Raw genomic sequence first — 27,291 nt, forward strand, 5'->3', positions numbered from 1 at the left:
TAGTAACTTCAGAACAAATTTACATGATAAACATCAATAGCTACTAATTACTTAAGAAAATAGGAAATCAATGTGTTTCGTAAAGTAAAATAAAACCGAACAAGTGACGTAAGTTTACATACTGTTAAATTTAGATTTAAATTTAGATTTATATGGCTAAAACTTGCACAGAGTTATTTTTTCAACTATTAGTAGTGAATAGATAATTTGTTATCCAGTTTTTATTTACTTTACTCTCTTTTCTATCTACCTTTATATTTCTTTAATTTTGCTGTTTTCAATTTTTTACTTCCTTATTAAAGTTTCATTTTTGAAAATAATGTTCCAGAATCCAGGATTTATTTTATTAAGTTTTTAATTTATGCACTTAAACTAAGGCTAATAGTTGCATTATAAAGGTTTATTATATTTAAGCATTTTCAAAAACTCTTAAAAATGTAAAGACTGTAAACAGAGTGGCACAAACACCATTAAAATACACTCAAATAGTTTCCATCCAATAGCATTTAAACAAAGCAAAGCAAAAATTCTCTTTAAAAAGAAAACTACTATTTTGCTACGAACTGTAATTATTTAAATCAATCACCGAGAGACCAAAGAGTTAATAAAAATGTTTCAGAATGCACCAAAATGATGAACCGTTCGGGAAGTTCATTTGTTTTCTTCACCTGGTTATGCAGTTTTCTTACGAGAAAACTTCATTAAGAAAGTAACCAAAGTTTAGAATAGTTTGATGTCTGTCACATAATTCACCTTTCAAACCCGAATTCTCCATCTTTGTGCTTCTTTCTCGAAAATTCTCACTCTTTTCGCAATAGAAATAGTTTTAGATCAATAATTAAATTTTTCTTTGCTACATAGGATAAAAGTGCACTTAAATATTTCTGTTTTTAAGTATTATTAATGTTTCTAAATATTAATTTTAAATGTAAACATCATTCTGAAATGGAAAAGAAGTAATGCGATTTGTACAGTTCAGAATTGGCATTCTTTAAAATATGTTTTGTTCTGAGATGAAAAATGAAATATTAAAAATATATTAGGGTAAACTTTCTATAAGCAGATTATACTCAATGTCTGCATTTCAAACTAAAGCCTTCCTGTATCTTTTTTAAAAAAATATTTTAGTGATTCCTTTATATCAATTCTTTTGAATTGAACCTATACCCAGAAAACAATTATTGTCAAATCTACCAGAATATAGTAAAATATACCGTGATTCTGGCTCCATGGTAACATATACTCAGATATTTTACTGAAGCACTTTGGTAATTATTTTGGTAAAATTAACAAGTAAAGTTTTACAATGTATGATAAAATTTGGTAGAAGAGGTGCAATTTGGCAATTTTTCAAAGTACTTCAGAGCATGGCATAAAAACCATTTATTCCGTTAAATTTACCTTTCAGGTTTTTATTTTTTATGTAATAAAAAATAAAAATGTGTAATAATTTTTTAAAATGTGTAATAAAAAAATTTTAGTTTGAAAACCATAGTTTCCGGTACACTGTTAACATACAATTACAAACACTGTTAAACAATTACAAACACTGTTAAAGTAAAATTACAAACTAAATGCCTTTAATATCGTATATTTTGGTTTTATTAACCAGAAATAAGTTGTTGTTTTTTACCAGAAATGTCCTAAAAATACGATAGAATAATTTTATCAGAATTGTTTTCCCTGTGTAGTTTAAATTAAAAAGAGTTTTCAAAGTTGTTAAAAGTATTATTGCAAAGTTTAAATTTTTTTTTTAAAAAACAGAGAAGAAATTTTGAAACCATGCATAAAGATTAGTATTTAAGAAGTAAAAGATTGAAAATTTAGGCAGTACATGTGGATTGAGTTTTCCAGAAATTATACATAACTCTGTATTTTTTCATTGTACTTTGTTCCTAACATCTTTCTTATATCTTTCAGAGTTTACTTTGTTTAATATTATGCCTTTTAAAAAATACTTAGTTGTATTTTTAATTAAAAAAAAAGAAGAAAGTTTTCAAATTTAGTTCTAATTATAGAATTAAATTGACAAATCAATAATTATCGGAAGATTCCCAAGAAATTGTTTACTATTGGTGAAAAAGTATTTTATTTAATAAAAATGTATCAACGAAAACTATTAAATTTTTTTGAAAAATATTAGGGATATATGAAATTATGCCGGACCAGGAAAGATGCTTTTACTAATTTTACCGTTAATAGAAACATTTCAATTTTATTTTATTTTTTTCAGTTATCCCATTTTTATATACTAAATAAAATACAGTACTCAACAAATTGTAATTATGTGTGCTTTAAAATCTTTAAAGCCCCAAGCTATAATTCTTAAACATTTTAGTATTTCTTTTCAATCTATTATCAATTCATTTATCAAAAAATATTGAAAAAGTCCAGTGAACAAAATTTTTGTCTTTCAGCTACTTTTGGATTTTTTAATAACACTTTTTTTATAAAATAATCTCCTAAATTTCATTTAGTATTGAGAAAAAAAATATTAAATAGAAACTGAAATACAGAATAATTAATATTAACTGTATTTATGATATATTCATATAAAAAAGCTATAAAAAATATATTAATTATCCCATCATAAGAGTTAAACAGTTAAATATTATGCATGGATAAAGACACCTGATGCTGAATAATAACCGTAAATTGACAAATTCAGGTAGAAAGAAATTATATTATCGAAAGTTTCATTTATCATAGAGAAGATTATTCTGGAAAAGCTACACAAGAAAAAAAAAACTTTTTTTTCAGTTTTGTTTTCTTAAATTTTGAAAATTTTGTCAGCATAATCATTTTACTTTAAGCTTTTCAAGCTTATTCTTAAATATTATACGAAGAAATATCTGTCTTAAAAATTAACGCTTTTTGTCAACTAATATGTTTTTTTCCTTTCTATTGCAAATATTTAAGAAGTTTTTGCGACTTAAGGGTTACATTTTGCCCATCCATGGTCAGTACCCCTTTAAATATAGTCAAAAATGCAAGAATGAAAAAAGGTCACTGTATTTTTTAAATTGAAAGCGCTTGTAACCTAACAAGACGCCCGGTGGCTGAGTGGTAGCGTTTCACGCTCCCGTGCTACAAGTCCTGGGCTCGATCCTCGGACCGGGCAAGGTTGACTCAGCCATTCATCCCTTCAGTGGGTCGATAAATGAATACCAAGCATGCTTGGGAACTAAGCACGGGGGGTTTTGCATTCGGCTGACAAATAAACCGGAACATCTGCTCCTGTACCCCAGAGCCCAAGGTCAAGAAAACTGAGATGGGCACAGTATGCCTTGGTTCTCTATGGGCTGTCGCTCCACTGAGTTAAGTTTTGTTACCTAACAACGCTTATAACTAAATTTTAATATTTGAAATGTTACACACTGCTTTATTTAAGCTCATAAAAGCATGTAAAAACTTAATGTTATTTATTGATTAAAAGAATTTTTATTAAATAGTGAAACTCTCTTCAAAGTTAAGATTTTTTCAAAGAAAATATTTTTCGGTTAAAACCAAAGTTTCGTATTGAGCTGCAAACACGTAAGAAGTGTTAATTTCACAGCAGATAAAGTGCATCAAAAAACCTTTCTTAAGATATTCATATTGTATTTTTTTTTTTTTTAGAAAATCTTACCTTTTTTCAGTGTTCCGGAAAAAATTGTCTATTTACCTAACAAATTTGTTGTTGATTTATTTCTTTTTTTTTCTGAATACTCTACATCTTATATTCAATTAATATATTAAATATGATGCTTACAAGCATTTATTTCACCGAAAATGTATTTAGCATAAATATTAAACTCTCTAAACTCCTGTTTAAGAAATAAACCATTTCTCTTCTGTTCGGCTAACAGTAATTACTTAGAGGTTATTAACATTAAAACCATCATTATTATAATATGTACATAAATATGCTAACCATTAAATGAAAAGAAAACTATAACTACTATCATATTGTACTACTGTTATTTTATATCATAAATACTTCTATTTAATCACGTAGCAAGCAAAATAAATGACCAATATCAGCCAAGCACGAAAGATTTAAAAATTACGGGAATTAATTATTTCATTTCATCAGCTTATTTGTTAAATTCCATGCTTCGTCTAAGAAAATGCAAACGATTTATCAGAGAAAACTTGTTGGCGGGAAATTTCAGTAATCTTCATATTTCTCCCGGCTTATCAATGTAAAGACCTTTTCCATTCCCATACAAATATTAATCCATACAAAGAAAGAAAAAAAAACTGTTATTTGGAATAACGAAAGGTGCGCCTACACGTGGCTCTGAATACGATAAAACCACAATTAACAAATTAGCAGTTGCTCAGCTAGAGAAAATGGCGCATCGGCGCTGAGGCTCAGCCCCTAGCGCATGTATCGAAAACCGATTAAACCCGCTGATTACTGTTCGGCGCAATTAATTACACACTAAGCAGAAACAAATTAAATCTTTTATGTAATTACTAACATACAGAGGAAAGTATAAGCGAACGCGAATTTGTTTTGGAAACAAGGGCGTGGAACACTTTTCCTTCTATCTTTTCCTTTCTACCGATTTAATAAGAAGAAATTATGATCGTTTAGGGAATATTTAGCAGCTTCCAGAAAGGTGCATTATCGGCAGAGGAACGAATGGCTAAAGTATTTTTTTTAAACCAATTTCATTTTATTTTAAGCAGCATGGCTGGATGATTGCGATTGCAGTGTTTTGAAAGTATTAATTATAAATACTTAAAATTTTCCTAATTATTATATTCGCTTTAATCCTTTTTCGAAATAATGAAGATTGCTTCCAATTTATCGATAAATAAATCTATATTTAGATAATGCATTGGCTTTCACTATTGGGTGTTAATTAGTTCAGGAAATAATTAGTATGTGTTCGATATAAATTATTTCAACAGTTAAAACTTAAAAATTAAACATAAAATTGCATTTAAAAAAAACTAATGTTAATCATGACACCTTTATTAAAAGTATAAATATTTATACATGCAAAAGTGGCTTTTTTAATATTCTTTTTTTTAACATTTCTGAGGTTACCAGGCTATTGAATGCAAGTGAAAATGTAGCTTTTACTGTTATGAAAGAATGTATCTATATAGGGTAAAGGTTATAAACGGCTTTCTATCCATATATGCAGACTCAGACTTATAAATAGTCACCCTATGAAAGAGATTTCTAGTTTGAGTTTGTATGTAAAGTCCTTCAAATCTTACTAATATGTATGCATTTATTTATGCATTTTTATTTTTTTCTTCGTGATTTTAAATAAAAAAATATCTAATATATTTTTAATAGTTACATAATATAATTTTTTTAATGGCTCAAAGAAATTAAAATACTATCATTTTTTTATAAAGCTCCTTGTATATTCTGAGTTTGTGCTTCTAACGTTATTCCAAATATTATTATTCGTAAAGTGTCTATTTTTTTCCTAGATGGTAGAACTCAATTTTAAATATTATTACCAATCATATTATACAACGTCAACTTAATGCTCACTTTTTATTATTTTCTCTTCTCAGTAATTTGGTTAATTATTAGATTAGTCATTCTATTTTCAACGCATGTATATTTTAATTTATATCTGTAATCTCATCTATTTCTTCCTTCATTTTAAAGTCATTTACAATTACTTTTTCTTACATTCATTCTATACTCTTATTTCAAAATTTACGTTTATCCCATGAAGTTTTATTATATTACTATTATATTACTATTATTACTATTATATTACTGTTATATTAATATTATATTACTATTATATTACTATTTTATTACTATTATAATACTATTATATTACTATTATATTACTATTATATTACTAATTCTATGTTTCTAATATATATAGTCGATGTATGCGTAGTAAGATAGAAAGCTTACATAATATGTATCGTAAGAAATTAGTTCCCCCATTTTTTAATGCTTACAAGTTAACAAAATTTATTTAAGAACTCCTATTTAAAAGGAAAATCCTATTTTCCTCAGAAATGCTCTTTCTTTTCAAATCTTAAATCTATTTTACCTGCATGAACACTACAAATGTAAGGAAGGCACTTTTACAGAAATTACCTTAGTTTCCTTGAATTTAGATGCTAATTTTTCACATTTTTATCGATCAGCTGATTAATTTTGTTATATTTACTGATTTACTACTGGTTATATTGTATGATATCACCATATTGCCAATAAACAAATTACTTTGTTTACCAATTATTACAACTATTTTTTGACATTATTGTTGAAGTAACTGAATAAAAAGTACAATAAAATAGTATTTTAGAATTTTCCTAAACCATTGCTTCCGATCTCACATACTACACTCTAAACATGTCAACAGCTAAAATTTTTTAGAGTAATATTTATTCCATGAGATGAATCAAAGTACTATCGATACTATATAAGACTAGCTCATGCTCCCTTATGAGATTAAATGCCGATTTAAAGTGATGTGGGAAAATACTAATTGAGCTCAACAAATTCAACCCATTTTTACAACCCATTTGTAAATTACATATTATTAAATTTGATTTAATAATAACATTAATAGTAAATCTTAGATAACTTTAAATTAAATTGCATTATATTGTATTCCTTATGATTTTATTCCAGATAAAAATTTTTGAACAGTTAAATTTTTTTTTTTGATAAATTAATGATTGCATTATAATGCTTCATTTTTTTCATGTAAAAGAATGAAAATAAAATATTGAACCATATGGGTTTTTAAATGCTGCTCTTAATTAATGATTTTTAATTACGCTTTTGGCAATCTGGTGATCTTTGTTTTCTCAAATAATAGCAAATATCGCTGTTAGAAAATATGTAACGTATTAAGTCTACTTATTTATAATGTATAGAATCTAAAATTGATTAAATTTGCACTGTTTATTAATCAAGTATTTATTTTACTCTTGTCGCAATTTCCTAATCGAATTTCTTAGTTATTTTTATAAATCATCACATACTGGAAACATAAATCTTATTCACCTTGCATTGTTGCAACAGATTTTAAATTAATACCCCCAAATTCCAGAAGGACGGCAACATTTATTTAATAAGCAAATGCAAAAATTATGTTTGCTCAGATTTTTATTTAGATTTAGCAATAGATTATCCTAAACAAATAATGTGAATCGAATTTTTTTTGAAATTATTTGCATGTCTAATTGTTTCAAATTTGTAATAAATAAAAATAAATAATAATTAATAATTTTGATTGAGTTTAATGACATTACCAGCAATAAGTTTTGATTAATTGAAGAACATATATTTATTTTATATTTAGGAAATAATTTACTTATTTTACTCTATTACAGCATTTTCTTAATTTTTATTCCTTTTTCTAGGTCCTGATTTCTGGGGTCTTTTAAATCCAGAATGGAACCTTTGTAGCAAAGGGCATCGACAATCACCAGTTGATGTTGATCCAAATAAACTTTTATACGACCCCTTTCTGAGAGTCATTCACGTAGACAAACACAGGGTAAGTTTCAACAATTTTCCAAACTTCGTTCTAAAAAAAATATCAATACACAAAATAATACCCAATTTCCACAAAAAATTTCTTTATTATTGACACGAGCGAAATTTTAAGCAAATAAACTTTCCAAGCGAAGTTTTAAACAAATTGATATTATTATTGTACAGGAATTATTATTGTTTGAAGATACAAATTATTCGATTTATTTAGGCTTAATGAAACAAATTGCTTTACGCAATTGATTGAGAATTTAGACATAAAGGAAAAAATAATATGTGTGAGTGAGTTTTCACCTCTTAACAATATTATTATTTTCAAAAAAAAACGGTCATAAAAGTTTTCAAGAAAATTATATTAAAAATTTTTTATCTTCTATCTATGTATTTATTTTTATTTTTGTACTTTTTTTAGCTTGAAATTAAAATTCCATATGTCCATGTAACTCTGAATCCACAACGTACACAAGAATAAAAAATATTTTATCACTGCACACAAACCACATGCTCTAGCCTGGAAATATCATGGCATGAGAGAAGGGAGATGAAAACTCCCCCCGTGATTTTGACGGGATTGAGAGTGAAGGGGTTTATCATAGCCAGTAATTGAAACCGGGAAATACACAGAACAAGTGAGTGCCCTAACTTCTGTATCATCCCGTCATGCTCTGAAAACGACTTTAATATCAGATGGAAAAAAATATTGCTGAACTAGCATATTGTAATTAAAAGAACCCACAAATGAGGAAATAGTTTCTTCAAATATTTCAGAGTTCTCGTTTTTTTAACAAATGTGTGATTTCGGGAGAATAAATTGACAAAAAATATCCAAATATATGTCAAGAATTGCTAAATTGCAGAGGATGATAGTTTTTTTACTAAAAGTACCGAAAAATACTTTAAAATAGAATATCGCGTTTCTTACACGAGGCAAAAAATATTCCTGGTAAAGAATATGTAGTGAGATGTAATTTTAAATCATGCTTCTAAATTTTTAATTTTAATACTTTTTATATGCATTCAAAAAGGTAATGTTATCTTATATTACTTAAAGATTTGTTTTATTCTATTAAAGAACTTTTTAAGACTCATATTGTCAGAAAAATAATTCAAAAACATGGTTATCGCAATAGAAATTTCTAGATAAATTATCGTTTGGTTAACCAAATAAATAATACTTGGACTCTAATATTTATTTGTTCGATATTTTTGCATTTTATTTTTTTGTTTATTAATTTAATTTCCCATTTCAATTGTACCAGTGATTTTTTTTTTTACTCAATAAAGTGTTGTTTTTCTGTGATGTGACTTTAAAAAACGTTCTGATCATTTTTTCTGACGTTTACTGAAAATCTATTTTTAACTACACATTTTCAAGAAGTTGTTAGTTCATTCACTTTTTACTTAGATTTAACATTAAGTTTGAGAATTCTTAAAAACCAATCATTTTGAAACGGTGAACTAAAATATCTTTCTGCATGTGGGAGTATGTTATAAATATTTACTTTTTGGAATTATAAAAAAAAATACTCACGCTTTAATTCTTTAAAATTTGAATGTACAAATTCTTTCAAAACTTGTTCCAGCTATGTAGTGTAGTTTATTAAAAATAATTTAATAAAGTTGCAATTTCTTTTTAATCTTAATCTACAAATCTAATCAAAACAATAATTTCTTCACTGTTTTCAGCTGATGTAAGAAAATGTACATTTATCGGCAATTTTTCAGAATCTTTTCAAAATACCTGTTTTTCCATCGAAGGAAATAACTTATTTTTGTGTACATTTTATTTCACATGTCTTACAGTGAATAGATTTGATTCTCTTCAACATGATTAAAAAAATACTTCTCCTTTGATGTCAAAAATTCCAATTCAATAAAAAAAGAAAATGAAAAATGATCGCGGAAAAAAAATTAGGATGGAAAAGTGAATTGGTAGGAAAAAAATAGTAAAAGGAAAAGCAATCTTAATAAAAGAGAGATTAAAATCCAATTCGTCAGAAGATAGATTAGAAATTGCAGATTTTCAAGTTAAGGTTTGATTGTCTCATGGCTACCTATATTTTGTAAACTTCTTTCGTTTCATAAAATCCTATTTTTTAAATAAATTTTCACTTACTAAGCAAATCAATTTCAGATATATAATCATTTCAAAGTGGTTTTCCATGTTATGTCCAAATCTATCCTAATGGTCATCTGCGTATTTTAAGTAAATTAGTCTAACTGTTCCTTTGATCAGCGGTTACCAAAAAGCGTTCCTTGGAACTCTATGGTTCCATGAAATGGGTTCAGGGATTCCGAGAGTTAAAACCGTGTTGTTGTTTTTTAACCAGTTATGATTTTTGAAACGCGTAATTTATTTAAATGCAATCAAAATTTCAGAATTTATTTAATTTTGTATTAATATTTGCAAATTTATTGCAATAAAATAATGAAAAATGAAATAGAAAACTGTTTTTTTTTAATATAAATTGGACAAATTATTAAAAGAATATGCTGCAAAAACAAACATGGATATAAAAAAATGCTTCAGGATTTCCCATCAAACTTTTTAAAATAAAGTAAACTGAATCCAAGAATAAAGAATTATATTTCTTTTTCAATGCTCATAATAGTTCATTTTCGAAAGCCATAATTCAGCTTATTTCATTCCATTTCAACTTATGCATATTCCAATAGAAACAAATTCAGAATTAAATGTCACTTCATATCTGTTAATTCAACTAGCGCCACGCTAAACCTAATTTTAAGACTATTACTTGCAAAAGAAATTCATTTTTCATATTAAATATTTAAAAAAAAACAGTTCTTTCTAGTTGTATAGTTAGGGTTTCATAGCAGAAAGAAATTGAGATCCGCTGCTCAACGCTGGTAAACATAACTACTAGAATATGATAAATCTAGCTCTACGAGAACACCGAAAAACATGGTAAGTTACGCCGAAGTTCTTTGGAAATAATTTTGTAAAATTAACGATAAAATATTGCCTTATAATATGCGATAAAATTTGATAAATGTAATAAAATTAGTACTCTACGTGTGTTTGTGTAATAACAATAAAATTAAGAGAATATAAGGAGTTCAGCACTTGCTTTCTCAGATTCGACCTGTCTTCTCTTCCAAAATGCTTTAGAAGTAGTTTAACATGTTACATAATACCATTTTTCCACTTATTTTTCTGTTATGTTCATAGCTTATTTTCTTTTTTTTTCAATTAGTATCTATTACCAAAATTATTAAACAGTATTGGCGTCAATATTAGTCTGGCAATCTGTCGCGCTTCTCTTAATCGATTTAATACTATTTTTTCATTAGTTTTACTTCTTACTGCATGGTTAATTTTTTGCCTCAATTAATACCTATTATCAAGTTTTACTCCTTGATTTAGAATCTATTTGCTTTAGTTTTAAAAGTTACTGAATGAATCAGTGAAAAAAAGGATATCTTAGCCACTAACATTAGTATTAAGATATTACTACATAACACGTTGCAGGTTGATAAACTATATTTTATTGAAACGTATGTTTCTTATTTTTCCTTCTAATATTAGCATATGATAAGCTATATGTAGGTGATGTCTTTTAATATTTCGCTTCAGTAATTTTAGACTTAATGCAATTAGAAAGTTAATATTTTTCTTACATAAAGTAGCTCGAAACGTAAAAAATGCTATTAAATTTATTTGTTATGATGATTAATCTATAAAGATAAAGATAATCCATGAGCACTGGAATACGTTAAGGAACTTCAGATCTTATTTTATGTTTGTTGTTGAAGCTGCTAGGTTTGTTTTAAATATCGAAATTATAGCTAAGAAAATAAACTTTTTGATCAGTTTAAACTTTGTAAAGAAATGAATGTATTATCAATATACATATATTGGATTAATAGCTAATCCGCGCGATTGAAAGAGCGGTCTTAAAGTATTAGGGTACTAAAATTGGATTTTATACTTTTAAAATCAGATCAGTAGAACAAAAGTTATAAAGATTGACTTTTTGTTTTTTCTTATTACAGACAACTTTTAACAGTTAGCGTAAACACTTTTTTTACAGACAGTACAGACACTTTTTATAGTACAGACTGTATTAAGTTGAGTTACAGTTAGACTTTGTACAGCTAGGCGCTTTTTTCTTTAGTTTCATTAGAAAAGAACATAATTAGATAACAGTAAGAGCAATATTTTTTAGAACTTGAATAAGGAAATTAAGGGTAATTCCACACAAATAATTCATCGCGATCTAATATCATATTTTTATACTTGCAAATAAAATTATGCAAGCAAAACAATTATAGTAATATCAATGCATATATATCTTTTTTTCGAAGCTATTTCAACATAATTAAGATTATACACTATTCTTCGAATTATTAATACCTCAAAAAATGTCATTAAAATAAAGAAAACTCTTTAAGGTACGCAAACAATCAGCACACAACGCAATCACGTCGGCACACACATTAAATTCTGCAGCGCGTAAATAGCGTGTAGGGTAAGGTATTTTCTAAATGTTACTCAAAATATGTATTCGGAGGTATACCTTTTCTTCTAAAGAAAATTTTCGCGCATGCGCTGTGAAGCTCAATTAGCATGAGCTTTAAAGTTGACGGGAAAATGTCATCTTATTAAAAAGCTCTTCAATGTCACTAACAAGGGAAACTAGGGAAGTGTGACTCGCCAATTTTGAAATAAACTAGTGGGATGTATGCCTTATGAGGAATAATTTTAGGGGGCAACATTCGTTTCGGCCCATAGAATGTCCTGTGAGAGATAAAAAATAATTCAATATATAGAAAAATCGGTATTTTATTACTTCAATGCAGACTATTAGTTATTGTAATTGTCTCATAATCCAATTAATTTGTAATTAATTGGATAATTAATTAATTTGCTAATTAATAAATTAATTAACATTCGTTTCTGCCTATAGAAGGTCCTGTGAGAGATAAAAAATAATTAAATATGTAGAAAAATCGGTATTTTATTACTTCAATACAGACTATTAGTTATTGTAATTGTCTCACAATCCAATTAATTTGTAATTAATTGGATTGTAATTAATTTAAATGTTTTTGTAATTAATTTGTAATTAATCCAATTAATTTGTAATTAATTTGTAATTAATTAATTTGTTGTCTCACAGGACCTTCTATGGGCCGAAACGAATGTTGCCCCCTAAAATTATTCCTCATAAGGCATGCATCCCACTAGTTTATTTCAAAATTGGCGAGTCACACTTCCCTAGTTTCCCTTGTNCAAAAAATGTCATTAAAATAAAGAAAACTCTTTAAGGTACGCAAACAATCAGCACACAACGCAATCACGTCGGCACACACATTAAATTCTGCAGCGCGTAAATAGCGTGTAGGGTAAGGTATTTTCTAAATGTTACTCAAAATATGTATTCGGAGGTATACCTTTTCTTCTAAAGAAAATTTTCGCTCATGCGCTGTGAAGCTCTATTAGCATGAGCTTTAAAGTTGACGGGAAATTTTCGTCTTATTAAAAAGCTCTTCAATGTCACTAAGATTGGCAGATTTGGCACCACTATCAAACAATTTAGCTATAATAGGCCGACAAAGTTAGTAATTTTTTCACATCCTAATTTTTTTTAAATTGTGTAAAAAAATTAAAGTGTATTAACGGTGTCTTAATCCCTTTCAAATAGAAAAATTGTATTTAGATGTATGATGTGGAAAATTGCATTTTAATGTATCAACCTAAAATAAATAATAGTTAAAAGTAACTATAAATATCTTTTAAAATTCAACATACGTATTTCAACATACTTCAAAAGAATAAGTTTAAGTTTATTCAAATATCATAAAATATACAGTGATTTCGTGATTTTCTTTCTTGAAAAAACGTCTTTTGCGCAGAAAAAGTTTTAAAAAAACTTCGAAGAAATAATTTATTCTGAGTAAAACGTATTAGCATATCGTTCTTTTTTTAAGTGTAAAAATGACGCGAACAATTTTAAAATGAATACGGAAACTTCTTCTATGTTAGATAGAAGGCTTAGATAGAAGAAATTCTTGCAGTGTCGTTACAAGAACCAATGAAGGGTAAAATAAAGGAATAAAAAGAAGAAAAAAATTGACAGAATTTCGAAACTAATGGAACGTTCTCGTAATCGTTCCATCACTTTATCGCGTCACAAGGTGGTGCTTAAAATGAAATTTTCATGCTTCCTACTCGTAACTTCGTCACAAAAATCAAGCTATCAAAATCATATCATCTTGGAGAAAAGGTAAAAAAAACATTGTTTTGCCTTTTAAATAAACATTTATTTAGATTTAGAGATTCCTAGTTGATTCAGTATTTTTTTTTTCCTTCGTCAAACCATTTTATGCACCAAAGCGAATTTATTTGCAAGTCAAGTATTGCTTTGCTTTGAATAGACACAATTTTTGAATCTGCCTCAAGCAATTCTGATATCTATATTTTCTTAATTCTTAAAAAAGACCCTTTTCTCACTTTCATTTTATGAAAAATAGTTATTCAAATTATTTTTTGCCAAAACTAAATTTAAAAGTAGGTATATATATTTTTAAGTAGAGATAAATAAGTTCGTAAAAAGTTTAATTACACTCTCAGAAATAGAACTCTGGCTTTTGACGATTCAGTGCTCTTTGAGCTGTATTTCGTGAATTTTGAGAAGAATTTTGTCACGAGATCACCATATTTGTTACGAAACGTGAACTCTTAAAATATTAAATACGAAATATTTGCTTAACTCAGAAGCTCATCGCAGTGCAATCCATTGTGGGAGGTGACTAATTAGAATTATGACTGGGCGATCGAAACTAGATTCACAAAACAAGCCCACCAGCCGTATGTTAGTCAAGGAATTGGCTACATTCCAGAAAGATCCCGGGTTCAAATCCTGCTTCGGGCATTGATGTAATTTTTCTCGACCATACAAAACGATATTTATCCACCTGTATGGTGCCCTCGGATAAATGATCCCCATAACCACCCGTTAAACACCATAAGACCCTACAAGTGCCACAAGGTGCGCTTCTTTCTTTTTTTTTTAATTTTGAAAATAAAACGAATGGAGAAACATTCCTTTACTTTTGATGAAATTCGTTTCCTCGTGACGACAGTAATTTCGTCATTTTGACAACATGTTCAATCGTAGCATATACCAGGAAACGGTTTCGTCAAAAACGAAGAAACTTTATCCATTTCTAGTCTGGTAAAAGAGGTTCACTGATTCAGAATACGAGATTATATAATTTTAAAAAAATGAATGAATTGATTTTAAATTCTAAAGGATGTATGTGTAGCAAATAATAGACATCTGAAATTTGAATATTATTTCATTCTTGCATTTATGTTAGCAACTATCTATTTTACAATCCGTTTTATTAAAATAAATGTATCAATGAAAATATGTTTCTGTATGAAACTGTAAAGTAAATAGTTGATTCTTCAAAAAGATTCAGAATATATAATAAGTATTATTTAATGAGATGAAAGCAATCCAATCTCGATGTCTGTGGAAATCAAAATTTACCATAATATATTTGCGTTTAGAACTATTCTTTAAGCTATTTAGCTTTTAACAAAATTCAACTACCCATTTCATTGTCCTGAACTCAGCTTATGATAAATAAATACCCGAATAATTGTTTTCATATTTATAATGCTTGGTGACATTTTTCAAACAATCTTTGATCAAACTTTTGAAGGAAGTGGTCAAATGTTTGGGATTTAGTTATTTTCCTGTTCTATCCTCTACACTGTAAAAAAACACTGCAAATTTTCAACAAAAGAATTTCAGAATAAAAACCGTTTATACATTTTAAAAAAAACTGATTTTTTTCTGCTTTTTATCGTTACCACAAGTACTTACCAAGTGCGTTTTGTATATTTGACGGCTCAAAGCTGTTTTTCATAAAACAGTTTTTCTGTTTTTCACCATAATCATCAACGGATTAAAACTGTCAATTCAAATTCTAGTTTTCGCCACACAGTTTTGGTTACCGTGAGATAGCTTTATCGTTTTTCGATTAACGATTAATATTCAACGATTGTTTTCTATACTTGTTCTTAATCTTCATAAATTATTTTATGATTCTGAACATCGTATAAATAAAATAGTGATTTGAATTCGTTGTCAAATTGATACTTTACCAGATAATTATTTGTCTATAGTTTTTCGGTATGAAAATTTTCAGATATTTTTACAAGTTTTAAACGCTTTACCACTTAAATATGGTTTCAATAAGACTTTTAAGATAAACACAGTTTACGATTTTTCTTTAAAACCAAACACTAGGGCTCCCCTGACTCAGGTGGCAGAACGCTAGCCTTCCAATGAGGCGGCTTACCTTCGAATTCTGACGTTGACCTGTCATAAGAATTATGTTTTCAGATCAAACCAACTACAATACGAACATAATTATTTTTAAATGTTTTTTTTTGTTAAAATAGCAGGATTCGTTTGTTAAAATAACAGTACTTATCTGTTTAAAAAACAGACCTCCGTTTTGCATGACATTAGTTTCTTGTAAAATAAACGGTTTTATTCTAGAACACCAGCTGACAGTTTTCTCCTGCAAATGAAACAGATTTTTTTGCAGTGTATTATTCTATGTTTTAAATATAGAAGTATTTTAAACATGTAATTTTTAGAAAATCCAATTTGTGTTTTGAAAGAAGAAGAAAAAAATTCTTTTTCTTCATAGTATCTTCAGAAAACATGCCTAAAATTCTATTGATTGTTTACAAATCTGAGAAGCTTTAAACTAATTAGATCCATTATCTATTCCCTTTACGTTTTTCTTCAAATGTCAAGCACTACAAAATCTAATATCAATTATTTCCATTTTAATGAAAGATTATCACTATCCCTATCACAAGGGATAATCATCGACAATTTTTCTCTCAATTATTTCTAGATTATCTATTATAACTATAACCAATTTACATAACATTAATGTCTTAAAATTTCATAATTATCATAGTCACTAAATTAACCTTTGTGACAATTCAAAATGCTAGATAATATTGCTAAAAGCATTTTTTAAGACACCAAAATAAATTATTGTTATTGTTTTATTACCACCATTATTGTTTTATTAACTTTTGAACAATGTAATTTTTAGAAGTTAGTGCGATATTATAGTTTAAGCTGAACATAAATAATATTCAACTAAACTCATTCTTTAGGTTGCGTGTTCTTGGAGTTATTGTTTGAAAAGTTAAATGCAACCGTTATTCTGAAAGCATATTAAAATGATAAATTATAAGAAAGTTTTGCTTTTGCATTTTTTGAAAAACAAAATATTAAATAGTTTGTAATCAAAAGGTTTTATTTTCTTGTTTTCATATTTTACATAACCGTCGTTGAACAACCGACCCAATTTTATGGGTTTACGACTACTAATGCTCAACTCCGTAGCCTTGTAATTTTGAACCCAATCTAGAAGACAAGGGAACTCCTGGATCTAGTATTGGGAGAAATTTGCCTTCGTGGAGGACTTTTTGATGAAGCTAACCCGCATTTATGCTACATGGAGAGGAAAACCACGCGAACCTCCCACGTTTAGCCTAACGGCAGGGGGATTCTAATCCATGATCCATCTACAGCTGAGAATATTTCACGTCAGCACTGTGGTCGGTGCAAGCCGGATGCGGAATTCGTATCGACTGGGATTTGAACCCAGTTCGCCTCATTGGAAGGCAAATGCTCTATCTCCTGAGACATCGCGGCTCTTATTTTCATATTTAAAAGATACAGGGTGCCAAATAAATTCATGTTGAGTTCAACTTAAGAGGCTGTGGTATTATGGAATGCACTTTACATTGATTTGCGCCTATCAGCCATTGTAGTTTTTCATCTTTTTCGTCTCCCTCGGCAACTGATTCTTTTTTTAGTTTTGTTGCTCACCTTTATTTTACCATTTTTTGTTGGCAACTTTACGTTTTAGATTTCATCTCGCTTTTGATTCTTCTCATTCATGTCTGGTAAGTCTTGAAAATGAGAAACTATTTTCGAGAACTTGAAACATATTGACTGCTATTTTTAAAGCGAATGAATTTTTTAATCAAGTTATATCTTGCGGCTTCAGTTTCTTGGGATTATTCATTTAATACAAAGGAATGGCTATCATTTGAAATAAGAAACAAAGATAGTTAGAAAATACAAGAGAATAAGAAATATAAAAATATAAAGCGGAACAAAAAAAATAAATTTAAATAAAATAAAATGGATTACAATAAATACAATGCAATAATCTAAGAATAATTATGATAAGAAAAATAAAATAACTATTTTCCCTTTGACCCTGAACAATAAGGAAATAAAATAATTAACAAATCATGCAATTTCTTCCTTTGTACGATACGTTATACTATTTTTCAATATAAAGTTAAATTATCTAGTAATAAAATTATATTTTAATTAAAATAATACAAAAAATGAAAAATTTGAATTACAAGGGAATGATTTCTTTTAAAATAAGATACGAAATAAGATAAAAACTTAAATGAAATGGAATTCGCTAGAAATATAATTAACAGATTAAAAGCGAACTTGTTTGAAGATAACGAATAATGTAAAATTAATTTAAATATATCAGGAATATCATTACCATGCGACATCTTTTGTTTCTTACTCTAGTTAAATTTTCTGAATCTTTGTGGTTATATAAATTTAAAGACAATTAAAGTAATACATACATAGTTGTCAAAATATGTAGCCCACTCACTATAAATATAATTTGTTTCATTTCAAAAACAAAAAATGCAATAAAAAAGATAGTTAGTCCATCGGTTTCATTTTTTTAAAATAATTTCCTTGTCTGATTTCAGATAAAACAATTACACAATAATTTTTACTTATATTTTTTAAAATGTGTTTATTGTAAGTCTATGCTTTCTTAAAAATTTACAAAAAATTTATATGAATATTTTCCAGCAAGCTAAAATAGGATCGATTCATTTTTTCGAATAAATATTTTACATGCTTCATTTGTGGCATTTTTCCTTAAATTTTTGCTTTATTTATTTACATATACATTATTTTAAAAATTAATTTGTTTTAATTTCATTCATTTCAAAATTTAATATTGAAAATAACTTTTTTTAATTCAGACTAAAAACTCAATTTGATAAAAGAAGCAGAAAACAGAGTTTACACTAATTAATAAAAACATTTATCAAGTAAAATTATTAAGTATTTTTAAAAATGTAATATTTTTAAAATTATTCAGAAAAAATTATGAATTAATTTTCAATTTGTATTTTCACCAGTACCGTTTTAATTAAAATCTTGTTATTTAATTTCTGTTTTAAAACCATACACCTTTTTTCCCTAAAATTTAAAAGCGCCGATACATAAACAGTTAATTTCTACCAAACAATTATAAATTCATATTTAATGAGTTTCTTGGCTCTCCTATAAAATGAAATTAATCACATTTATATTAATATATAATTGAAGCCTAGTTAGTTAAAAAATTGAATGGAAAAGTATAAATTACATCTTTAAATACATGCTTATAAATAATGAATAAAACATTATTAATAATAGCTAAAACAAAGGCAATACTTATTCTAGCATTAAGGAAAGCGAAGTAAGATCGGGCGGTAAGGTGAGACTGGGTGCATGGATTGTGTCGAAATTAGTTCTGTTTCTAGCGGGCAGAACTGTGAAATATTCGATACTCACGGTGCCTGTGAAGATAATTTTGTTTTGCCATGTCAACTCTATAATGTTCTTATGTTTTTCAACAAGCCTTATTTATTGGACATTGCAATTATAACAATTACTTTTACACAGTATTCGTGTCGTTAATTATATAAAATGCATTTTTAGTTCAATACACGTTTACTACAGTTTCATACCCTAACAAATTAGAAAAATTTGACCTAAAAGAAACACAGTTCAGTTTCATTTCGATAACACCTACTCTGGGATGAGACCGGGTACTCCATCGATGTGTGTCAATGCTGGGCTCTCGGAAGTGGTGTTGCAATGTAGGAATAACTACATTGCATCACATGTAAATTTCATGTATGATTTTCCTAAATTGTCATATGAAATAGAAATATCTGTTTCTTTTAAGTTGTAGTATTTCTAAATTTCCTATAGAGTTAACAAGCGTATGCAGTCTTATTAGTGCGGTAAGACTTACGACTTGACTTCTGAAAGAAAAAAAAAATTTTAGAAAAAAATTCAATCTTGGAAATTTTTCTAGTCTTTGTGACTATAAATTGTAAAAAAATTAANGCGGAACAAAAAAATAAATTAAAATAAAATAAAATGGAATACAATAAATACAATGCAATAATCTAAGAATAATTATGATAAGAAAAATAAAATAACTATTTTCCCTTTGACCTTGAACAATGAGCAAATAAAATAATTAACAAATCATGCAATTTCTTCCTTTGTGCGATATGTTATACTATTTTTCAATATAAAGTTAAATTATATAGTAATTAAATTATATTTTAATTAAAGCATAACAGAAAATTAAAATTTTGAATTACAAGGGAATGATTTCTTTGAAAATAAGATACGACTAAAATAAAAACTTAAATGAAATGAAATTCGATAGAAATATAGTTAACAGATTAAAAGGAAATTGTTTCAAGATAATGAATAAAGTAAAATTAATTAAAATATATCAGGAACATCATTACCATACGACATCTTTTGTTTCTTACTCTAGTTAAATTTTCTGAAGTCTTTGTGGCTATATAAATTTAAAGACAATTAAAGTAATACATACATAGTTGTCAAAATATATAGCCCACTCACTATAAATATCATTTGCACATTTCAAAAACAAAGAATAGAACAAAAGAAAAATAATTAGTCCATCAGTTATAAATTCAGTTTCATTTTTTCTAATAATTTTCTTGCCTGGTTTCAGATCAAACAATTAAACAATAATTTTCACTTATATTTTTGAAAATGTGTTTATTGTAAGTCTATGCTTTCTTAAAAATTTACAAAAAATTTTATGTGAATATTTTCCTGCGAGCAGAAATAGGATCGATTCATTTTTTCGAATAAATATTTTACATGTTTCATTTGTAGCATTTTTCTTTAAATTTTTGTTTTATTTATTTATATATACATTATTTTAAAAATTGATATGTTTTAATTTCATTCATTACAAAATTTATTATTGAAAATAGCTTTTTTCAATTTAGACCAAAAACTCAATTTGATAAAGGAAGCAGAAAACACACTTTACACTAATTAATAAAAAACATTTATCAAGTAAAATTATTAAGTATTTTTAAAAACGCTAATATTCGGAAAAAATTATGCTAAAAATTATGCTAACGCTAATAATTATTTTTAATTAACATTTTCACCAGTACCGTTTTAATTAAAATCTTGTTATTTAATTTTTAAACCATACGTCTTTTTTCCTTAAAATTTAAAAGCGCCGATACATAAATAGTTCATTTCTACCAAACAATTACAAATTCATATTTAATGTTCTTTGTTCTCCTATAAATTGAAATTAATCACATTTATATTAATATATAATTGAAGCCTAATTAGTTAAAAAATTGAATGGAAAAGTATAAATTGCATCTTTAAATACATGCTTATAAATAATGAAGAAAACATTATAATAATAGCTAAAAGAAAGGCAATACTTATTCTACTATGAAGGAAAGCGAAGTAAAACCGGGCGGTAAAGCGAGAGTACCTCGATTGTGTCGAAATTAGTTCTGTTTCTAGCGGGCAGAACTCTGAAATACTCGATACTCACAGTGCCTGTGTAGATAATTTTGTTTTGCTATGTTAACTCTCTAATGTTCTTATGTTTTTAAACAAGCATTATTTATTGGTCATTGCAATTATAGCAATTGCTTTTACACAGTATTCGCTTCGTTAATTATATAAATTTCATTTTTAGTTCAATACATGTTTACTACAGTTTCATACCCTAACAAACTAGAAAAATTTGGTCCAAAAGAAACACTGTTCTGTTTCGTTTCGATAACATCTACTCTGGGATGAGACCGGGTACTCCATCGATGTATGTCAATGCTGGGCTCGCGGAAGTGGTGTTGCAATGTAGGAAGAACTGCATTGCATCACATATAAATTTCATGCATGATTTTCTTAAATTGTCATATAAAATAGAAATATCTGTTTCTCTTAAGTTCTAGTACTTCTAAATTTCCCATAGAGTTAACAAGCGTACCCGGTTTTATTAGTGCGGTAAGACTTACGACTTGAAGGAAAAAATATATTTTTAAAAAAAATTCAATTTTTGAAATTTTTCTAGTTTTTGCGACTTTAAATTTTCAAAAGAATTAAAGAGATGCATAAATGTAGAAACAAAATTATGAAAAAGAATTAAAGGAATACAAAAAAGCACACTCACACTAAATACAAGCTGTGCATTTAGAAAACAAAGTAAAGGTATTATTTGCTTAGCAAAAAAATTATAATTCTCAGTTGAACGCTCAGTTTTCTTCTTTTATTAATATATATATATATATATGTATATATTAATAAAAGAATAATAATAGTTGCTTGCATGCACGGTACAATTTACGTATTCAGAAAGTATATCTTTCTCATTTGACTCTCTTTACTCATGGTGAGTTATAATGTTGCATACTCTTCACAAATTATAAATATGAATATGTATTTTGCGAATAAAATTATGTTATGTATTGTTTAGTACTTCTTTCAATAAATTAGGACGTGAAGATTTTTGATTGAGTAATGACTGATTGCCAGATAATTTTGGTCATTGTACGAGTATGTAGCTTAAACAAGAATATTAGACTAAATATCTGGTGAGCTAGCGGGTCAAGAAGCGATACGAAAGTAACTGCTAAGTTGTCGAGTGATAGTGAAAAGGAGGTGGTGATGCCCTATTTTAAAGAAATATTGATAAATAAATATTATAGGTAAACACCGTTAAGTAAGAGAAAAGTAAATAAGGTAAAACTTTCATAACTTCGAATGACTTTATGTTAATTCTAACTGAATTTTGTTCTTTGCACTCAACTGTATTTTGTAATTTTTCTGAGCAAATAGAATGTACGGAATTATTAGGTACGATACCTTCTTATGATGTATATGTTACCGGCAAAGTTTGGAATTCGGCATTCTATAGAATACCTAGGCATTGTATATAATGCCTAAAACTAGCCGGCAATGTATGAAACGATTTATATTTTACACATTTCCTAGGCATTCTATAGAATGCCAAATGAGAAACCGGCAAAGTATAAAATACATCTCCGATTCGTCAAAATGTCATTCAAAAATGACAAATTCAAAAGGTCATTCAAGCCTGCCATGTTGCAACAAAAAGGTTAATTTCTTATTTTTTATATGAAAATTTTGTTTCCCTTAATAAGAAAGGCATAAATTATGCGTTGCACAACTTTTTATTTTCTTTACACATTTTGAATCAATGTTTTTTAATGGCACTCTCAGTATTTTTTCAGATTAACATTTTTATTTTTGAGAAATGCATGTTACTGTGAATGACCGAAATCTGGAGAATGTCGACTTTCACCGGTGAATGTCAATTATCCCACGAAATTATATCCACGAATAAATATCAAATCGAATGTAATAAATATTTCGGACATTCATCAAAGCGACTATGTGATTGTCAACATTCACCGCTGAAAGTCAACATCCACCGATTTCGGTCATTCAAAGTAACATGCACTCCATTTACATATTAACCTCATCAAGACGTTTTTTTTTTCATACTTTGCCTAAATAGCATTTGTCATTCTATAGAATACCTAAGTATTATGTACAATGCCTAGGGAAAGTATCTAATACTTCTCATATTTCATACCTTGCCTAAAAACATCCGGCATTATATACAATGCGTAGGCATTCTATAGAATGCCGGCGTTTCATGCTTTGCCGGTAACATATATATAAATAAGTTCAAGTAGCATAACAATTAACAATTTCTTTCTTTAACTTCAAAACTTAGAGCAATTCAATTATATTATAAATAAATGTATTTATTTATTCTTTTTTTAACTTAATAATAAATTCTAATGATGAGAATGAAAATGATTTTACATAATTACTTTGTTTTTATGACAGTTTTTCTCTTCATAACTTTTGTAGTCAATTAAGAAAAACTTCATTAAAAACGGAGTAATTAGTGTCATTCAAAGATATTGCAATTAATTTTGTGTTTATTTGACAAATCTTTGCAATAATTAATTCAATTTTTTCCCCTCCTGTTTCCTGTTCCAGTGTCATAAAAAATATTCCAAGAAAACATTGAAGTTTTTTTTATTATATTTCTTTTTCTATTAATAGTTTTTTCCTTCGATTGCAAACAAAAATGTCCTTTTTTTTCGATTTGAACTTTCATATTCTATGCTGATTCGATGCTATTTTAAATAATATCACCACATAAATAAATTTTATGTGGTTTTAAATTACCATTTTTTACCTTGTAGAGCTCTCAATAAAACACTAAAAATTCTTTTTTTATTGATTTCATTTCATTATTTTACTTTTATATTATTAAAACTTGCATTTGGGGAAATAGTACCAGTTTCGTTTTCAAATTTTTCGTTAAACTGTGAAAAGCTGATTTAATGTACTTTTTGTCAATTCTTTTTAAGTCCAATGTAATTCAAATAAATTAAGATTTTGTGAAATTGGTTCATTATTTACAAGCATCTTTTAGTTCACATATTACCCTAATTTTTTATCTTATTAAGTTTTGCATTTGATAATTATTTCATTCATTTTTAAGTAATGAATAAATACACTCCTCTCGCAGAATTAATTTTACTTCAATAAAAGTTAGATAATATAAGAATTTTTGTTGAAGACTAAATAGAGATTTAAAAAAAGGACCATACAGGTGATGAATTTAATTACACTGTAAAAAATTCCGAGTCAATTTACTGTAAAATGTACCGGTACCCAGAATGCCGGTAATTTTTACAGTAAAATCAAAATTTAAGGAACTCTCTGCTCTAATATACAGTAACTTTTACAGTCACAGTTACAGTGAAATCAGTGAATCAATCTGATTAAGTATATCGCACTGTAAAAATTTCATAACAATATTTCACGATAAAAATGGACTTTATTGTTGATGAAACCAAACTGCCTGTTCTTTATATCCGAATTTAATCCGGATTTCTTTTTGTATGGAACTAAAAGTCCTATATGGCAGGAATTATTTCAACTGACTGCATTTTCGCTGTTTTTACTGAATAAAATGCATCACGGATCCAACGCAAGAGAATAATCAAAGTTATAGACTATACACAATTAGCAAATTATTGGTTTAGTTTCAACATTCTTAATAAGGCTTTTTTGTTTTCTTAAAGTGTTCGTGAGAATGTTATACATGGTGATGATATACTGAATCTGAAATAATTATACATGCAATTTTATAAATGTTTTTATTTAACCTAGCAATGGTGTGGCATTTTCTTGTATTATTGTTAAACAAAGTTTAACATAACCTATAGGCAAATTTCATTTCATTCAAAAGATTTTTTCTTCTACAATATTGCTTCTAGGGAGAGGTCTAATTTGCAATTGTGAATAATAATCTAATAACAAAATATTTCTATTTCAAAAAGCGAAACAAGCTGGAACTCATGGGCCCAAGAGTTATATCGATTTCAGAAATCATTTTTTCTCCCCAATACTCTCCTGCTATAAGAGTCGATGCCTAATTTCTGTAGCTCTGTACCAATGAATATGCATAGGGGAAGAAGTCTAGCTTCAATTGACATAATGTAAACCAATCTCCTAAGGTTAGGCGCGGTCCCAGTGTTTGAAGGAAAAAGCAACATTCAGGGGCACAAAAACAGAGGTACTTGAAACGAGTTCATATCCTCATCCCTTCCTAACCTCTACTGAGGTTGTGGATAAGAAGAAAACTTTTCTCTCTTTATTTGTTGTTATTTTGTTATGCATTTTTACGCTATTGCTTCTATACTATTCGATTAACTAAGATACTTCTTTGAGAATATATTTATATCATCTATGTTAACTTAATCTGATAACACACTTTGGCATAGGAAGAAAGAATAAAATGGCAGTTGGCGACTATCAGCGTACCTAATTATGCATGTAGAATTGTCCAACAACTGGTGCACAGGTGAGGTACCTCGTGACTGTCACTTTGCTTCTTATGTGCTGGTTCTTAGTTCAAATGACTCTCCGCTAAATTTTAGTAAGTTACTTACCCTGCCAGTTACTTTTCTGGTATAGCGAGCAGTTTCCCGCGTTAGTTACGTAATCGAATACCTGGACTTTTTTCCCTTTCTATATTCATTGCTCTATACTATAAACAGCGTCTTGAATGAAACGTTGAACCGAAAAATCCAACTCCTTCCCAAAAATATTATGGTTGGGTTCATTAACGAGCCCATGATTTGCTTCAGTCAAAAGTAGCACCGTGTTTTTTCCCCTAGATAATATTTTTGCAATGGTACTTAAAAAATTAATAATGAATTAGATATAACTAAACATAACTAAATATCTTTTTCAGGTCAATGGATTAATACAAAACACAGGCCATGGAGTCATTTTCAGAGTGGACACCGGAACTCAATCTCCAGTAGTAAACATAAGTGGTGGTCCTTTGTCCTATAGCTACAGGGTTCAAGAAATTCATTTACATTTTGGTCGAACTGATGGACAAGGCTCAGAACATAGAGTTGGAAGCCATGCATTTCCCGCTGAAGTAAGAATGCAGCTTTGTTTATCTACTTATGCACATAAATCTTTATATCATTTTCTACTAAAATTATATTGTGCGACGTTGTTTCAATTAATATTATTTTTATAAAGTGTAGGAAACAAGCTGGGAAGCTTGAGTAATTGTAGTAATACCGAGATGCTTATTAGATTAACTATTTTTATTCTAATTAGAAATCATGCACAACTAGTACATTTAACAGACTGCTTTTAACCTTGACCAGTAAACTTAACACAGATGCTGTAAATTGTTTTGCTTTAGGTTGTATATAACAGTAACTGAAATTATGAATAAGCATTAACTTAAGAAGATTTTGCACAGTAAAAAGATAACAATTCGCAATCATCAATACGTTATTAAAATCCAAACGAAGTGCCTATTTTCAATATTTGTATTAAAATTAAATATCTTTTCAATCAATAAAGTTTGTACATTCCTCTCCACTTCTTACATTTTAAAAAAAATGGCTATATGCAGACGATCATCATCATACAATGCACCAGTCTAACCTTTTTTAAGAGGCCCAGATACTTTTGGGCCAATGGGACTAGATATTGTTCTATCAGTGAAATTTCCAGCTGGTCGTAATGCATGTGCCCATGGAAATAATTTCTAAAAGATATAGCAGTTATTGCTCAATTAGACTGATTAACTATCCTTCTCTATTCAAATCTCTGGTATTATACAAAGCTCACTGAAAGACGCCTAAGACTGATTAAGTTAATCACCGTACATTTTTAATTCACCAAAAGATAGATGGGCTTCTTGTTATTACCATGAAAATTATCGAATTAAATCGAAAATAGTATAGATATTTTTAATTAGCTTGACGCATTGCAAAGTAGTGATGACTTTTACGAAGAAACGGATTTTTAAATTAGTTTATGACAAACACCAGTCTGATCAATTGTAAGAAAGGTAGCTCTTCTATATATGAGCATGTTGATAAGTTAGCATAACTGCCATTAATACCAGCACTTAGTACTTAGTTATAACTGCTTAAAAATAGAAAAAAGTAGTACTACACTGCAAAGTTTCACTCTAAAAAGGCCAAAAACTGCCAACCATGGACATATTACTTGTCATATACATCA

The 27,291-nt window shown here is 27.9% G+C and overlaps 1 protein-coding gene across 8 annotated transcripts in view; it reads left to right on the forward strand.

The window, feature by feature from the left end:
• Positions 1-27,291, forward strand: part of LOC107452018 (carbonic anhydrase-related protein 10-like) — a 482,641-nt gene that overhangs the window by 320,904 nt on the left and 134,446 nt on the right. For all 8 annotated transcript variants that reach the window (XR_011636879.1, XR_001585143.4, XR_011636876.1 and 5 more), the window contains exons 3-4: positions 7,351-7,487; positions 25,988-26,182. Coding sequence is in view for 5 of the 8 variants with exons in the window: in XM_016068291.4 (XP_015923777.2) it covers positions 7,351-7,487; positions 25,988-26,182 (332 nt within the window). In the remaining 3 variants the exon portion in view is untranslated. The remainder of the gene's footprint in view (positions 1-7,350; positions 7,488-25,987; positions 26,183-27,291) is intronic.

This window comes from Parasteatoda tepidariorum, chromosome 1 (assembly GCF_043381705.1).
Source record: "Parasteatoda tepidariorum isolate YZ-2023 chromosome 1, CAS_Ptep_4.0, whole genome shotgun sequence".
NCBI classification, from domain to species: domain Eukaryota; kingdom Metazoa; phylum Arthropoda; class Arachnida; order Araneae; family Theridiidae; genus Parasteatoda; species Parasteatoda tepidariorum.